Below are 16,939 nucleotides of genomic sequence, written 5' to 3' on the forward strand. Positions count from 1 at the left end.
CCTTCGATACCGTCTCCAACTAACAAACATAAAACACACCGAAATCATCAACCCTAGTCCTGCTAGACCGATTCCCATATACAGCGCCCCGCGGTATCCTCTCAACACGTTGTTCCCACCATCATTAACATGCGATTCAACAGTCCCCGCAAACCCCAGTCCCAGCGAGATGGAGTAGTTGACGGTAGTACTGACTAATGAACCGGCCAGGCCTTGATGATGCCGCGACATTGAATTGCTAAGAATAAGGGTACCGGATGGAAATGACATATCCCTGGATTTTTGTTAGACTTGAGATTCCCCATTGACTTGGTGGAGGAGAAAGGTACTTACATTCCCCAACAGGTAATGATACTGACGACGAATGCCTGTGCCCAGTACGTCTGGTCGACTGGTACCGTGGCGAATATGGCTAGTCCAGATGTGAACATTGCCATGGCACAGAACATGATAATGCTAGGTGGGACACGGCTGAGTAGGAACCCGGTCGTGATGGCTGCGATAGCTCCCGAGGGCGCGGCGGCGGAGAATTTCGCAGTGGTCAGGAGAGGACTATCACCCTTGATTACTTCCATGAATTGATAGAAATAGTAGATGATGATGCCAAAGCTGGACCAACCCGCTGCGATACATCCAAGGACCCAGGCTAGATCGCCTGTGAAGACCGATCGTGGGAGGAGAGGGCATTCCGCGATACGTTCGATGTAGCCGAAGATACCCAGCATGATGAATCCGACAATGAGCAGTGCGTATGTGTATGGCGTCTTCCAGCCTACCAAGGCAGCCTGGTTCCATGCAAAGTTGATCAGGACTAAGCCTGAGATACCAGCTGCTGCTCCTGGTAGATCCAAACGCACCCAGGCACGGATATTGTCGTCGAATTTTGGCGGTGGAGTGTGAGGGATGAAAAGGATACCAAGTGCAGCTAAAAGGAAGCAAACCATGCCCAAGACCCAGCAGCCCCAGGGCCACCATACCATCTGGGCAAAGATGGAGGAAAATACACCACCGATAATAAAGCCACTCGGAGCCGTCGCCCCAAAGAAGCAAAATATCATTTCCTTTCGCAGGCCAGGTGGATAAGTGCGGCCCAGGATGGCAAGGGCATTAGGGAGCGCCATTGCCGGGCCCATGCCTTGGAAGGCGCGGCAGCAGTCATAGAATAACTGGTTAGACCAGACACTAAACCCTGCAAGCAATGACCATAGTCCAAACCAGAGAAATCCAGTGATGAACATCAACCTGTGACCATAGACGTCACCCAATCGACCAGACACTAGGATGAATGTACCAACGGTCAAACTATAGGCGGCAGCGAACCAACTCAATTCCCCGGCGTTGGATGTATCAAAGCTACCCCCGATGATATAAACAGGAGCGATGGATATGGCCAGGCCGGCTTGTGTCATGAATTGGGCCATGCAGACCACAATGACAAAAATCACTTCTTTCCAGAGTTCCTTTGGGGGAGCGACAACCGATTGTGATGTGTCAAATCGAGTGAGAGCTTCGGGGTCTTCATATTCACTGTATGGCTCATCTTGAAGATCGTTTGATGTTGATTCTGATAGAGGCGGAGACGGAGACGGTAGTCGAGGTGAGGGCTGGCGTTTTTCAACTTCGTTTTGCGGGTTCGACATTATTATTGACAGCTCAATTGCTTATTGCTCGATTAAAAACCAGATTACAACGCTCAGAAAGGCTCTGAGCCGCTCCAGAGAGGTGATTTTTTCACATATTTATCTCACGGACAAAAATTATCAAAATCAGAAGTTCCGACCCAATATTCCGGCAGGGTTGGTTATTCATTGCCACCATCGCATCCGATGGGACTCTCTCACAGATAGTGGAAATAGCAGCCGGAAATGTTCAGATCAAACTCAGATCTGGGCCGTTATGGCGTCAGTTGAAGCTTCAGTTCCACGGGTCTGTATCTGGTCCGTCGGAGTCGACACTGGTCCGTCGGGATGAACGAGATGGAGCTTTGGAAAGGCATTTTGGAAAGCAAAAGATGTGTCAGCGATAGATTATAAATGATCTGCAATGAAACAGAAGATGATTCTGATTCTTGGGTTTTCCAGTTTTGATTTCTTCGAGATGGAGTTGAAGATAAAGTTGCCAATGACAAGTTGACAGTTGGTGCCTAGCACATTGTTAGTACCTGAGGCAGCAATGTCCTTGGTGCCACGATGTTACATTGCGACGATGCAACATCAAACATTGCCATTATTGACAGCCTGAAATGTCTATTTATTGATATCCCAATTCCATCTATACAAAAACCCAGTTCTGGTCGATTGTATACCAAAAAAAAAAAAAAAGAAGGCAGAAAAGCGCACGGTCCTGATGACTTCATCTTACATTTACCTAAGCAGAATCACATGCTAAAATTAGCAGGGAAGAAAAAAAAAAGCATCGACCACGGGAGAGAAAAAAAAAGCAACACCAGAGAATTATCCGCATGCTTTATTCTTACAATGTGATAGCGCAGATCATATTTTTTTTGCATCTCCTCTTTGTCTCGATACACTGAGATATTTGGCTTCTTCTTCAGAATGGCTGGTCGATGACTATTCTGAGGACTCTTGGGATCCATTCTTCCTGAGGCTTCGTACTTTTACCCCGCCTCAAGACACCAGCGTTTCCCCTCTTCTTCGCCGTTATTAGAATCGCTTACCTTGCCAATCCCTTCTCCTTTTCATCTCCCGAAAAATCCTAACTACCCTTGCAGTCATGGGGAAAGCTCCGACCACGATTGTTATCGCCCGGTAGGTGTTATCCTGAACTTCCTCTTAACGAACCCCCCCCCTAATCCCATCTAGGCACGGCGCCCGTCTGGATGCTGCCGATAAGAACTGGCATCTCACTTCCCCAACCCCCTACGATCCTCCTCTCTCCTATGGCGGTTGGCTGCAATCTCGTGCTCTCGGCGCTCGCATCATCAGTCTGCTGGACTCCCACTCGAACTCGACATCCCCAGTCGATTCACTAGATGCAGTACCCGAGTCGAAGGAACTCCCACCCAAAAAGAAGCGCAGGGTTATTATCCATACCTCCCCCTATCTGCGTTGCCTTCAGACAGCCATTGCAGTCAGCTCCGGCATCAGCCAGTACTCATCATCCTCAAACTCTGTCCAGCAAGCAAAGGGATCTTACGTGGGATCGGCCACTCAACCTGAACAGCGACTCGACAACAAGAAAATTGCAAAGACAAACCACTCTCATGCCGATGGCAACCGATGTCTCCTGCGGGTCGACGCGTTCCTTGGGGAATGGCTCTGTCCTGACTATTTCGATGTGATCACTCCACCGCCCAATTCGGACCGGTTGATCGCTGCGGCTAAGGCTGAACTTCTGCGTCGTGGTGATAGCATCGTCCCCCAAGCAGACACAAATGGTCGACCTTCAACCGGCTATTTCCCTGGCGGCTGGGGTAGTTTTTCCACCCCTGCCTCTCCTGAATCAGGAGAAGAGGGCAAGCCTGGTCCCAAACCAAGTGCCAACTATGCCCAAAACCAGAGGAACCGTGCTGACAGTTACGATGTGTTGGACTCAACCAACACCCCGCGAGCCAAAGGGCTCCTAAGCAAAATCAACACTAACCTGTCCTCTCTGGCAGGAGGCTACGTGCCTCCTACCCCCAGCTATGCCATCTCCCCATCTGATCCAATTCCCGCCGGATACGTTACACACGCACGCAATGCCTGCATGAAGATTGATTATCAGTGGGACAGCATGCGCAAGCCGCAGAATTGGGGAAATGGCGGCGAATACGGTGAAGAATGGAGCTCCATGCACACTCGATTCAGAAACGGACTGGAGAACATGCTCGAGTGGTATCAAGAAGATGACGAGCCTATCAATTCAATTCGCCCCCTTTCATACCAGGATGGTAGATCCAATGGAATCGAACCTGTTCCAGAAGATGGCGATGCTCTGACTGAGACAGTTTTGGTCTTGATCACGCACGGTGCGGGCTGCAATGCGCTGATCGGGGCTCTTACCAACGAACCAGTGCTGTTAGACATTGGCACAGCCTCTCTCACCATGGCTGTTCGAAAAGATGCAGACGATAAAGTTTCACTCACGGATTCAACCGGTGAGGTACGTGAGCAGCGCCGTCGCTCCCCCAGCGAACTGTCTATGGCGCAGGAGTACCGTCTGAAGCTAGTAGCATCAACCGACCACCTGCGGGCCGGTGCGAACCCTGCGCAAATCCCCAGTGCTCTTCCTTCGCCAACCACCGTGATTGCCCCGTCGATTCAACCCCAACGCCACCGATTGACATCCCGTGATCCATCGCTGTCGCCGGGCCCATTCATCATCGGACCGTCATCCTTGATGGGCTCAAGCTCGAAGGGGTGGAGCTGGTCGCGGCCCTCGACAGCTTCCCGAATCTCCCCTGGGCTCTGGGGCACGACTTCTCCCGGGCCGGACCCTGAGACGGAGTCCCCGATCGACGACCTTGTTCCCAACTTTGGAGACTCTGGAGGTGTAAAATCTACTCCATCGGTGAAGGAAACGAGCATTAAAAGTGAGGCGAAAGTGGATGAGCCGGCTGCATGGGAAAAGCAGTTGCCGCAGCGGACGATGTCCCAGCGGGGACTCTGGGGCAGTGCGCCCCTGAATAAGGAACGAGAGGCTGGTGTCAAACGACGATGGACAGTAACTGAACGACGGGCATGATGGAGAATATATGAATAAGCCACCTCTTGTTATTTTTTTTTTTTTTTTTTCCTTGCTTGCTTTTACTTAGGATACCTCAAATGTTGTGCAATTTCTTGAAGCCAGGCGTTTTCGGGAGGATCAAAACAATCATTACACTGATGCAGCGATACTCATGACGACATGGTCAACAACTAAACTGAAGAATGCTTAACTAGGCATTATGTATTATTGCTCGACAGAATATATCACCACTTCTGAATCTCTTTGAAACTGGTCAACATTCGGTGTAGAATATGTACTAGTGCTAATCTTGTCCATGTGATTGGTGCCCCCTAGATGCCTGAGGTGTCGAGGTGGGCTGCTATTCCCCGGATTCCGCTTGTTGCTGTCCCTGCGTTTTCTCTACAACTCTCCGTCTTTTTCTATCAGTCGCTTTTTTTCTTGTTTATATGGATATTTAATGGCAGACATGTCTCCAGTAGAAACGGACGGTCTGTCTGTCACTCATTCTTTCCAGGGGACAGGACCCCCTGATTTGCGTTTGATTCATTATAATGATGTCTACCATGTCGAGTACGACCCCTCACCTGAGCCATCTCCAGTTCCCCAAGATCTAACCCCTCTTACTTTTTAGAGCTGGATCTGCAGAGCCAGTCGGTGGAGTTCCTCGATTCCAATCCGTAATTAATCACTACCGATCTCACCCTCGTTTTGCCGGACTGCCTGATATCCTCACCTTCTTTTCTGGCGATGCCTTCAACCCGAGCCTTGAAAGCTGCGTTACTAAGGGAAGGCATATGGTGCCTTTCCTGAATAAAGCTGGCACGGATGTGGCCTGTGTCGGTGTAAGTGGAAACCATCACTGACATTATGACAGGAAACAATCGGAAGCTGATAAGCGATTGGTAGAACCATGATCTTGATTTTGGTGTCGCGCAGCTCCGACATTTACGAAATCAGTGCAAGTTTCCTTGGCTACTAGCGAATGTCTTGGATCCAGCTTTGGGAAAGGATGTTCCTATCGCCAACTGTGAGAGGACCTGTATGTTGACCTCGTCAAATGGGATCAAAGTTGGTGTGATCGGACTAGGCGAGAGGGAATGGCGAGTTCTTTTGGTTCAGAGATATATGATTAATGGCTTGCTAACACAGTATTCAGGCTAGGAACAATAAACGCCCTTCCTCCCGATTTAATATACAAATCCGCAACGAAGACGGCGCTCGAACTCGTTCCACGCCTCCGTGAACAAGGTGCAGAGATAATTGTAGGAGTGACACATCAACGTGAACCAAATGATCATAAATTGGCAGAGAATCTTCCCTCGGGCATGATTGATATCATCCTTGGAGGCCACGATCATTTCTACGCTCACGCCGTCATCAACAACATTCACATCCTTCGATCCGGTACCGATTTCAAACAGCTAAGTTACATCGAGGCGTGGCGCAAGGATGACGGCTCTGGCTGGAATTTCGATATAACCCGTCGAGATATGGTCCGATCGATCCCCGAGGACCCGGCTACTGTATCGCTTGTTTCACGACTGACGTCATCTCTTATGGCAAAGTTGGAGAAGCCAATCGGTTATACAACTCTCCCGTTAGATGGGCGATTTTCGACAGTCCGTCAAAAAGAATCCAACCTTGGAAACTTTGTATGCGATCTGATGCGGCATTATTATCAAGCAGAGTGTGCCCTCGTGGCCGGAGGCACTATGCGCGGCGACCAGATCTACCCACCAGGAGTACTACGGCTCAAGGATATGTTGAACTGTTTTCCATTTGAAGATCCGGTAGTCTTGCTCCGTATTCGAGGTAAGGCACTCCTTGACGCATTGGAGAACGGGGTCAGTCAGCTTCCTGCCATGGAGGGCCGGTTCGCGCAGGTATCCAACATTTCCTACGGGTTTAAACTATCCGCTCCCTCGGGGTCCCGCATCACCTGGGCCAAAGTTGGCGGCAAGCCTATCGATCTGGACCGGCGCTATGTTTTAGCTACGAGAGGGTACGCATCCCGCGGCAAGGATGGGTTCTCGTCATTGTTAGTACAAAGTGCGGGTGGCGAAGTAGAGGAAATCATCTCAGAGGAAAACGGCGTATTGATCAGCACCATTATTCGACAATACTTCCTTAGTTTGAGGGTCGTGGGTAGATGGCAAGGATTTACCCAGAGCATGACCCGACACTGGGATACTGTGCACAAGAACCTACACTGCAATGGTTACTTGAAACCTCCATCCGCTCATCCATCACCAGTTTCCGAGAAGGTGCCCGTTCGACCTCAACGACCGGCCTTAAACCGGTCAACGCAATACCATTACGGTCGGTTCCGAGACGAAATCGATACAGTGGAAGAAAACGGAGCAGAAAATTCCGCGGATCAAATGGATTCGGACTCAGACTCGGATCCGGAGATCTTAACGTCTCCACAGCCATTGACCAACTACGTTACACTTCCAGCCAGGTCATCAGCAGAAGAAGAACGCCGCCTTCGCCTTGCACGGATGGTTGTGCGTAAATGGATGCGCAAGACTGGTTTGAAGCCATCGGTAGTCAGCACGGTGGATGAGGCTATGGAGGGCGTCATTCCAACGTGGACGCCAGGCATCTCGCCCCGATTGGAGGGAAGGATTGTGAATGAGGATGAGTAGTTTGGGATATTGGACAGTTACATATATTTCTTGGCATTATTGATATCTTATGATAGATTTTGATATGGCTTATGATAGTATAAGATAGGACTTGATATAAGAGATGAAATGAATATATCTTATAGACGAATCATTTGGACAATACACAATCATTAAACAATATAAGTGGTGCGCCTAAAGCATTAGGATATCATAACAAGGCTAACAGAACATTCGACTCGTCAATATTGACGAATCATTTCTTGATGAGATACTCCCCTCCGCGCCACGCTTTGTAAACACCATACAACCCACTCACTGGCCACGTGTCCCAAACTGTGTTCTTCGCCCAACCAATCCATCCCAGCTCCTGGTTATTCTGTGCCTGCGGTCGCAGGTCAACTCGTACCTTTTCGAAAAGACTCGGCAGATGAGACGCATGGTATTTCTCGCGGAGAGCATCATACTTCTTCTTATCGTAGATGGACCAGAACTCATCCTCTGTATAATAGGCGTGGGCATATAGCCACTTCTTGCCATGCAAGCTATGGACTTTGCCTTCCAGTTGCCGGTTTTTGGCGATGAACTCTGTGACATTGTTCGCGTAGGAAGGAGCCCAGAGGCCGAAGTTCATGAGATACTCATCATCTTCAGTCCCTGTACTGGAAACATCTTTCCCATCTGTTTTGTCGAAAGATGCAGTTCCCCGAGCCATTAGCCCAGGAGAATGCCGCAATGGACACAGCCAAATTGGATACGCGCCAAAATTCTCCTTTTCGTCTAACCAATCGATGAACTCGGTCGCACCGGCGTACGGCACTGCGACATCCTGGATAATGTACTGTTTTGAGTGACCACTCTCATGCAGAGCGTGATACATCACCCGCGTATGCATGAAAGTGTCCAGAAGATAGCGCGTAATACGATTAAAGGGGGTGAGGAAGTATCGATAAGCGTATCTTCCGACCCAGAAACCGCCTCGGTCGTAGCGGAAAAGATAGTCTTCAAGGGGGATATAGTCAATCTTAGTCTTGGTATTATATTTGGTGGTTCTTTGAGCATGCAGATAAAACCACTGGTCCCATGAACGGGTGAACTGCTGTGGCTGCGTGTTCTCCGGCAGGGTATCTGTCAACCGTCCCGCGCATATGATGATGTGATCTCTCGCATACACGATCCCATCTAGATACTCGATAGAAGAGTCCTTTGTGGCATCCCGAACAGTCTGCAGTGCCTCCTCCATGTTCGAAAGGGAATGGTACGCCAATTCCACATATGGCTTGGCTTCTCTGAGCTGCACCTCAACAAGGGTGACAACGCCCAAAGTTCCAAAAGCCGACGCAGCACCCCAGAAAAGATCAGGGTGGGAATCCTTAGACGCAGTGACAATCTCTCCATCCGGCAGGACAATCTCAACCCAATTAACAGTAGCATCGAAAAACCCATGCCGAAAAGAGCTACTCTCACCCGAGGTCCCGGAGAATCCACCACCGACGGTGATACCGGGGAATTCCATGACTACCAGCGGTACAAGACCAGATTGAGTCGTGGCCCGGACGAGCTGGTCCATGGGGACGTTAGGCTCGACGAGTGCCGTTTTGGCGTCGCGGTCAATATGCAAGACATTGGTTAAAGACGCGGTGCTGACAGTGTTGTGGTGAGCATGCTGAGACTGTCGCGTGCTGTTTGTCGAACCGTGGTAGATGCGAAATGGTTCTTTAGATTTCCAAAATTGGTGAACCCTAGCAGCGATAGATGCGACGGTTATATTGTGAGATTCCATGGTTTGAGTCGTGATATGACCGTGAGGTTGAAGTGTTGGTGTTGAAGATGCCAGCAATAAACCGTTTGGGTGGTGCCTGCCCGTCTCCACATTTCGCAACGGTCCTTGATGTCATCGTCAGCAGAGATTAAGTGCAACCAAATAAAAGGCACAGAACAAATCAAGGATGGTACTGAAATATAAGAATAGACAATTGCTCTCATAATTGGCATGTCTCGTGGCCTTTTACCTGGTAGTGAATTGACTCCATTAACAAATATATATTTCTCGAATGTTTGCAACTATTAAGCATATCATTGAGACAAGGCCAACGGCCCATTTAGCAATCGAAGATTTTTTACATATGGATAGTACCTAGATCATCTGTATTCCTTATATCTATATGAAAGGGGCCAAAGGCGCGCCAATAATTGTCATCACTCAACTCTGGCAGAAGGGAGAGACTGATATTTGAACCACCAGGAAATGGAGCATAGAGTACTCCCTCCTCAGATTTATGCTCGAATCTATGCAGCAAATTAATATAAGTGGTTTGTTAAGAGTGATACAGGATAATTATACACACACATATGTGTTTGGCCCGACAAGTCTAGCATCCCATAAACAGCATTCATTCAAACCAGAAAAGGTCTTCGGCCAAGGGTCCTTCTCTAGAAAACAAGTATCAGCTAAGTACACGAGGTTTAAGGGGTGAATTGCCAGACTGTCATAACCAATGCATACGGGTTCTTTGGCAGATTTAATATAGTACGAGCCACTTGCTTCATCTCTTCCAATCTCCCAAGATTATTGTATGGTGCCGTTCTGCTCACTTCAAGGCGTAAGTAAATAGGGTGCAAGTTTAATTAAGGCAACGGGGGCATACTAGACGACAAGTACGCCATTGCTACTCAGATCAATAGCTTTCTGTGAGTCCTTGTTCACCAGCACATATTGACCTGGTTCGATTCCACCCGTGATGATACTAGGAATGGTTTTTGTGACTGAAGCTAGGGATACTGGATTGACGGAAGAGATTGTTGAAAAGCGAGGGGAAACCTCAACTATTTATGCCTGGCATCTTGAGCGGCTGAGGACTTTGTGTTCCTCTTCTACCTAGCAGTGCAGCTGAGAAAAAAGGTGGGGGTCAGATCGATACTGCAACCATTCACATTTCACTCTACTTTTCAGCTCAGTGGCGCAGTTGGAAGAAATGGAGAAGAAAAAATTAATCCGGAGGAAAAATGTGGTTTGCAATCGAGGTTAATCGCTGAGGTATCTTGTCATTCATCATTTCGCTTAGAAAACTGTAGTATATCAATATGTAAAAGAAGTGATAAAATGTCTAAACATCAACACAATGACTCTTCCAATCCTCTATCTTATTATCATTGAGCACCCGCCGGTCGTGCTCCAGACAGATTCACAACGCGACCACCAGCAGCAGCGGCAGCAAACGTATTATTAGCCATTGTAGGTGGTGGTTGCACCCATCCAGGGACGCTGTCATCCTCGCTTTCTCGCGCATAGATGGTCTGCCATACATTGGGAAACCCAGTGGGTAAAGCCCCGCGAAGACGAGCTCCTGGAATGGCAAACCGCGGGTTTTTGTGTGTCAGGTAACCGCGCATAAAGCCCTGGGTCAAAAGAGAAGCCAGAATGGCTTCAATCTCGCGCATCATAGCTGTCGGTTTCCCTTCACTTTCGTGAAAGTTCGATTCGACCCGATGGGCATATGGATCGAGTTCGTATTGCTTGTAATCGGCATCTGGGTTGCCGTCGATAAGAGCACCGGTCGGGTTTCCATGCCAATAACCATGTGCATCAAAGGAGCCCTCTGGAGCTAGGTAATCTGAGTATTTCGATTGTAGTGTGTGATCTGGTTCATGCACTTCCTGACTATTGATACCGGAAAAGTCATTATCAGGTGATTTATAAACGACTTGTGACCCGCAGACATTGTTTCCAGCCTTTGAATCATTTGATTGATTCAAGGCCACACCTCCCTGTGGCGACTGCGCATGTTGGGATTGAAGCCACCGTACAGCTGCCTCGAGTTTGTTCAAATAAAGAAATGGGGGTGGACCACGCTGAGCTGGGTTCTGCGTGTCTCCGTGAAATCCGCCATGGATAAACACTTTTCTTGCGAGTGACCGCCAGACAAGGATTTCACAACGATTGCGCAAGGCGAGCAAGATCCCTTTCCGTGCAAACCACTCGGTAGCTGGCGAATCGATTGCTAGATGCTCTCTGAAGGCAATGTAATCTCCGCGAGCAATCAAACGGCAGATAGGGATGAATTGGTCGGCAAGACCCTGGCATTCGGGACGTTGTAGTAATTGCATCGAAGGGAAACGGCCCATGATAATGTTGCAAGGAATGAGGTAGGTAAGAATAAGGCGTTTCTGGTTCAGTGCTTGACGATGGCACTGATCGTAAGCAGATTGCAAGGCAATCCGAGCGGGATGGAAGAGGTTATTGGAAAAAAGGTAACGTCCGAGGTAGTGAAGATAGGTCACTCTTTGCGAGGCTGGGAAATGCTTCAGCGGGGGAGACTGGGCACTGATACTGGCAAACATCTGTTCTGCGTTTCGAAGCTTGCCACACTATTGCTAGTTAGCATTTTGTACAAACTTCTTCGCTGTGTACTCAGCCCTACCTGAAATAGCAATTTCAAGCATAGATTCGCCATGAGGTAGATTCCGATCCGTTTTCCTTCAGGCTTGCCATGCACGCCTGGTGTGCCACTGCGATCAGTGAGGCATTTGATAAAGGCCTCGCGAACAACGTTGGCCGACTTTTCCACCAATGTCACCTTTTCGATGTTTTCCTCCCGATCGGCGCCTCCTTCTAGCCTCAGCAGGTGTGCGATTAACTCAGGTCGGCGGTCCAAGCCCATAGCCAGCTTTGATAGGACCTTGGATAAGTAAAGGACGGTGGGGAGGACAATAACACCCATTTGGCTATCACCAAGCGATAAGACACATTGACTATGAAGTGAAGAGACAAATCAGCTACTAGTCCGGATGAACTTGGAGGTTTCCACGAGTTCAATCAGAGGGAAGGCCGGGCCATTGTTGCTTTCATCATGCTTGAAAGAATCGAGCACGAGACCCTTATTATATTGCGAAACTTACTTGAGCAGTCCTTTAAGCAAATTGTATGTTTCGAGCAGATTCTCAACATTGACATCGCGGAGGAAGATGAAATAGAGCTTCATGAACGTCGGAAATGCTATCCATGAGCTACCCCCCTTAGTACGCGGAACCAGTCCTTCGCATCGTCGCAGAAGATCTGCTTCTTTCTGTGCTCCACCGGGATAAAATTGTTGTAATTCTGCCACCATCTGCTGGTAGACTTCGGAGAGCGGAGGTTCGATCTGGAGAAAGTCCTGCAGTTTGGCGCCGTCGCGACTCTTGACCAGGTCTGCGATGCTACCTAGGAACCGGTCCAGGACCGGAGTTTGGATCGCCATGGTTTGTGAGGTGTATGGAAGATAGTGAGGGAGGTCGAGCGTTGATGTTGGGGGGTCAAGTCGTCGACAGCCAAAGACTGTTGCCCGTCATGGAGTTCCGAGTTCGCGCGGGCGTTTAAGTAGGAGGGTTCGAAGAACAAGGACCGAGCATATTGCCCTGGGCGAATTCGTATCTCAGAAATCGACCGTCAATTGCAGCTGGATTGAAAGGACAATTTTTGAGACCGCGCTGAGCAACACGGAGAAAACGCGCCGGACAAAAGTTGGTAATGGAAGTTGTCGCCAGACGGAGGCCGACCGCCGACCGCAGCCAAAGGCAGAATGTCAGTCAACAACATCGATATTGCATTAATGTTTCTTTGGCCATTATTTGTTATTCTGGATTTATTTCATCTCTTTATATCCATCGAGGTCAATTGAATACCAGAGAGTTCATACGCGAGTTTCCTGATACTCGAGGATATATACCCCTTCCCTACAGAAAGCACCTTCACAAGTGGGAGATTGCCTGAAAATATCAAAGCCGATATGATGTCAAGTGAATTGAAGAGGCATCAGTGATCAATGGCATCAGACATTCATGTGGATTCGAATACGTTCCAGGTACTTGTGGTGGCATGATGGGCTCATTCTTCGACATTGGGATACCCATGAATCATCCAGGATGATGAAACAATTGCGGCAATTCTCAAGTTTTCTTTTCTGATCTACACTATAATCCGCCGCTATCCTTGTCTCTGAGTAGTGGACAAGGAATAAGAATCTAGAAGTCCTCCCTGATTCTTTCTTTCACATGTTTCCGTCAGCTTCAGATATGATCCACCACTACGTCATGGTTATTGCGAACCTAGTCAGAAAACCAGAATGCGAAGGACTGGCGAACCTCTGTTTCCATTGAAAAAGTGCCTCTCATCTCCTCTCAGATGATGAATTGACTTTTCTTTGTTTCCTCTCATTCCATATTTTCCTCTCCTTTTTCAAAATACAGAAAGAGGAGGTTTTGCTTTCTACTACGCTCCTGCACTGATCCAGTGCCTTACATCCATACATCAGCCGTGATTTCTCAGTAAAGTGTCACAATGGCTGATTCGAAGGGCTCGTCTCTGGCTGATACCTTTGTCAAGGCACCTTTCTTGAACATCATCAGTTTCTTTTACATGATCTTCCAGGGCATCCTCAATTGGATATTTGCTCCTTCCCCTCCCCCGCCATCCTCTATCGCCAACGGCCTTCCTAAGAAGAGGGTTGCTATCATTGGCGCTGGTTTGACTGGTGTATCTTCTGCCGCTCATTGTATTGGCCATGGCTTCGATGTGCAGATCTTCGAGTCGCGACCCAAGAATGAAGGTCTGGGAGGAATCTGGAGTGTGAGTATCATGAATCATAAGACTGTCAGATCAGATCGTTGCTAATCCCCCTATCAGAGGGTCAACTCCACCTCCTCTCTACAGGTACATAGCATCATGTATCGATTCCACCCGTCTGTGAAGTACGATGCCGCCTATCCAACTCAGCAGGAGATCCGCGATCAGATCATTGATGTGTGGAGGCTTTATGGGCTCCAAAAGCGCACCGTGTTCGAAACTCCAGTGACATCCGTCAAGAAGACCAAGGATGACAAGTGGATTATCAACGACAGTGAAGCGAAATATGGCCGCTTTGACGGTATTGTGGCTGCTGTGGGTGTCTGCGGGGACCCCAAGGTACCCACTCTACCCGATCAGAGCAACTTCGAGGGCGATATCTACCACTCATCGCAACTCGATGGTAAGGACGTCAAAGGCAAGAAGGTTCTTATTGTTGGTGGTGGTGCCAGTGCCATTGAAGCCCTAGAGTTTGCCGTCAAGTCTGGGGCCGGTGAGATCGATGTACTGTCGCGATCAGACAAATGGATCATTCCTCGAAATGTTTTCGTGCAGTCACTGCTGGCGCTCAACATCTTCGGGCAAGAGACATTCCTTTCATGGATTCCTGAGTGGCTACTCCATAAGTTCTTCTATCGCGACCTACAGGATATCGCCCCGTCTGGGGGTCTGTTCACTCAGACACCCATGGCCAACTCTGAGCTTTTTGACCAGATCCGTGAGGGTAAGGCCCGCTGGATTCGTGGTGATATTGTCTCTCTTAAAAATAATGGTGTTCTGTTCAACCACCGGTCCAAGGGAGTGCCCAAGGGTGGTCCTGGCCGCGAATCCGTCGTCCCCGGTGATGTTATCATCATGGCAACTGGATTCAAGCGACCATCGTTGTCCTTCCTTCCAGAGGAGGTCTTTGAGGACCCCTACGGACCACCCAACTGGTACCTGCAGGTTTTCCCTCCCAAGTACACGAGTCTCTGCGCCAACAACAGCACTTACGTCAATGCTATTGGAACTGTTGGTAACATGCACATCGGCATTTACACTCGCTTCCTGCTTATGTTCCTGGTCGACCCACTGACCCGGCCCACGGAAGGTCGGATGAAGACCTGGATCGACTTCACACGTTTTATGAAACGTCTATCTCCAACGGGGGCCTTTGACTTCTTCACTTACGCAGAGTTGATCTACTGGTACGTGTTTGTGATCTTGGTCAACCCCTTCCGGTGGAAGTGGGCACCGTTCGTCTTCTTCGGTGTTGGACGTGCTTTGCCTTGGGAAATTGTCAGACAAGAGGAATCTATTCGCAAGGAGTTGAGGAAGCAGCGCTAGATTATGCTTATCTGCATGTCCAAACGTTATTATAGTTTCGGTGGAATGGTTTTCTTTATCCTTTTCAAATTCTGTGACTAATTTGATGAATTAATGGTCTACTTCTACAAGCATATGTACTTGATAAATTTATGTTAATTGTTCTGTCTACATAAGCTTCTTAAAGGAACATCTCCCTGTATATTTATAGTTATATGTACAATAACCAAAACAAGGAAGGAATTTGCTGCTGATAGTCTGACATATTCCTGTCAGTATCGATAGCCAGCCTTATACATTCACTAAGGCAGGTGACTGAAACAATTCCAAGCGATGCACATTCACCAAAGAAACAGAGCCTGACGCCAGGACCCCTGCAGGCAATCAGGCAGAACTCCCCGCAGCGTGTTGGATTGCCATAGATGGAAAACGCCTCGCTTGATTTCCCACACCAGCAAAAGCCAGCTCAACAACCAAGGTGAAAATACCTGCACATCTCTTTCCGTACTCCTTCTATCTAGCCTTCTTCTGACCGGCTTGCCTTGAATTGAATCTACGAGAATCTGCAGGCATGGCGAAAAACAAATCGAAGGAGTTGGTCTCCGGCAACACTGAAATCTTCAACGAAACGAGGAACGACAAGGGATTCAGCAGTTTGGAGTCCAGTTTGAAAGGGTTGTCATCCCAGACTCATTTCTGGTACTAGCCTGATGTTGAATCAAAAGCTGACAGATCGGTGATCCAGGTTCTTCAACACTTCCCAGTTCTCAGACCTTGTTGTTCAAACGACTGAGCAGGACTTCAAGGTGCATAAGCTTGTGATATGTGGTCAATCAGAATATTTCAGTCTCATGTACAGCAAGGAGTGGAAGGTACAATCCACACCTATTTGATAGCGTATATAATAGACACAGTGACTGACGGTTTATCTTCCATAGGAAACGGCCGAGAATAAGATTGTTCTCAAAGAAGATGACCCTCATGCCGTCGAAGCTATGATCCACTTCATGTACGGATTTGACTATGACAGCAGTGGAAATAATGCTCGCCGTGTTTCCCCCATGCTTTTCAACGCCAAGGTGTATCAGATTGCCGACAAATACTCAATCCCTGCACTCAAAGACATTTCCAAGGAAAAGTTTGAACATGCGGTGCAGAAATGCTGGGAGATGGATGATTTCCCCCATGCTATCGTCGAGGTCTACGCAAACAGCCCGTCAACGGACAAAGGCTTGCGCAGCATCGTTACGGAAATATCAAAAATGCAGATCCAAAAGCTCATCCAGAAAGAGGATTTCCAAAATGTACTCGAAGAAGTTGCTTCCTTTGGTGCTGATCTCACCCGCCTTCTCGCCGAGGCCCCATCCAAAGCCCAGCCGGATTACAAAAGATACATATGCCCAAGTTGCCAAAACACATGGATAGCATCATCTTTCCCAACTAGGACAACTCGCTACTGTCAGAATTGCGGATATCAATATAGTAATTGGCAGTCATATGAAAAGCCCATCTAGACAAACCTACCACTGATCATTATTGGTGGCCTTACTCCTGGGTACCAAGATGGCGAAATCATTTTGCACTCAAAGACAACATTCTGAAAGAAGGGGCATGCAAATTACGATAGATATCGTGTTCACGGTCCAGGATTGGAATCGATTATTGAACTACTCCTATTATGCACATTAATGTGTTCCTTCAATCTTAGCATATCTAAATCAGTGCAGCAATTCCT

At 48.3% G+C, this 16,939-nt stretch overlaps 7 protein-coding genes across 7 annotated transcripts in view; 4 read left to right on the plus strand and 3 right to left on the minus strand.

The window, feature by feature from the left end:
* ASPWEDRAFT_22257 (MFS transporter) overlaps positions 1 to 1,640 on the minus strand; it is a gene marked incomplete at both ends in the record, with an annotated part of 1,801 nt that extends 161 nt beyond the window's left edge. The window contains 2 exons of the mRNA XM_040832314.1: positions 40 to 274; positions 334 to 1,640. Of these exons, the coding sequence (XP_040693724.1) occupies positions 40 to 274; positions 334 to 1,640 (1,542 nt within the window). The remainder of the gene's footprint in view (positions 1 to 39; positions 275 to 333) is intronic.
* Positions 1,641 to 2,733: 1,093 nt separating this feature from the next.
* Positions 2,734 to 4,686, plus strand: ASPWEDRAFT_166136 (uncharacterized protein; the record flags this gene model as incomplete). The annotated part of the gene is made up of 2 exons (XM_040829945.1): positions 2,734 to 2,768; positions 2,823 to 4,686. The coding sequence occupies 2 exons, from the start codon at positions 2,734 to 2,736 to the stop codon at positions 4,684 to 4,686; spliced, it is 1,899 nt and encodes a 632-aa protein (XP_040693725.1).
* A 388-nt stretch (positions 4,687 to 5,074) lies between these two features.
* On the plus strand, positions 5,075 to 7,437 carry ASPWEDRAFT_190016 (putative 5'-nucleotidase). Its single transcript, XM_040832240.1, has 4 exons — positions 5,075 to 5,241; positions 5,303 to 5,513; positions 5,578 to 5,771; positions 5,828 to 7,437. The coding sequence occupies exons 1-4, from the start codon at positions 5,129 to 5,131 to the stop codon at positions 7,317 to 7,319; spliced, it is 2,010 nt and encodes a 669-aa protein (XP_040693726.1). The 5' UTR covers positions 5,075 to 5,128; the 3' UTR covers positions 7,320 to 7,437.
* Positions 7,438 to 7,554: 117 nt separating this feature from the next.
* ASPWEDRAFT_46988 (FAD-binding oxidoreductase) lies at positions 7,555 to 9,081 on the minus strand (the record flags this gene model as incomplete). Its single annotated transcript, XM_040836883.1, has 1 exon — positions 7,555 to 9,081. The coding sequence occupies one exon, from the start codon at positions 9,079 to 9,081 to the stop codon at positions 7,555 to 7,557; it is 1,527 nt and encodes a 508-aa protein (XP_040693727.1).
* A 1,367-nt stretch (positions 9,082 to 10,448) lies between these two features.
* ASPWEDRAFT_100332 (uncharacterized protein) lies at positions 10,449 to 12,535 on the minus strand (the record flags this gene model as incomplete). The annotated part of the gene is made up of 3 exons (XM_040827298.1): positions 10,449 to 11,666; positions 11,720 to 12,050; positions 12,198 to 12,535. The coding sequence occupies 3 exons, from the start codon at positions 12,533 to 12,535 to the stop codon at positions 10,449 to 10,451; spliced, it is 1,887 nt and encodes a 628-aa protein (XP_040693728.1).
* A 1,079-nt stretch (positions 12,536 to 13,614) lies between these two features.
* On the plus strand, positions 13,615 to 15,225 carry ASPWEDRAFT_46990 (flavin-containing monooxygenase; the record flags this gene model as incomplete). The annotated part of the gene is made up of 2 exons (XM_040836885.1): positions 13,615 to 13,902; positions 13,960 to 15,225. 2 exons carry the CDS (start codon positions 13,615 to 13,617, stop codon positions 15,223 to 15,225), a joined length of 1,554 nt encoding a protein of 517 aa, XP_040693729.1.
* A 550-nt stretch (positions 15,226 to 15,775) lies between these two features.
* On the plus strand, positions 15,776 to 16,718 carry ASPWEDRAFT_166141 (BTB/POZ domain-containing protein; the record flags this gene model as incomplete). Its single annotated transcript, XM_040829946.1, has 3 exons — positions 15,776 to 15,903; positions 15,950 to 16,076; positions 16,143 to 16,718. The coding sequence occupies 3 exons, from the start codon at positions 15,776 to 15,778 to the stop codon at positions 16,716 to 16,718; spliced, it is 831 nt and encodes a 276-aa protein (XP_040693730.1).
* Positions 16,719 to 16,939: the final 221 nt, after the last annotated feature.

The sequence above is a fragment of the Aspergillus wentii genome (assembly GCF_001890725.1).
Source record: "Aspergillus wentii DTO 134E9 unplaced genomic scaffold ASPWEscaffold_1, whole genome shotgun sequence".
Lineage (NCBI taxonomy): Eukaryota > Fungi > Ascomycota > Eurotiomycetes > Eurotiales > Aspergillaceae > Aspergillus > Aspergillus wentii.

What these genes read in the sequence shown, in the direction of transcription:
- ASPWEDRAFT_190016 (XM_040832240.1), top strand. Translation starts at nt 5,129, where the DNA reads ATGGCAGACATGTCTCCAGTAGAAACGGACGGTCTGTCTGTCACTCAT. An exon ending in AATGATGTCTACCATGTCGA is followed by an intron (nt 5,242 to 5,302) that starts GTACGACCCCTC and finishes CTTACTTTTTAG; the next exon opens with AGCTGGATCTGCAGAGCCAG. An exon ending in GGACTAGGCGAGAGGGAATG is followed by an intron (nt 5,772 to 5,827) that starts GCGAGTTCTTTT and finishes CACAGTATTCAG; the next exon opens with GCTAGGAACAATAAACGCCC.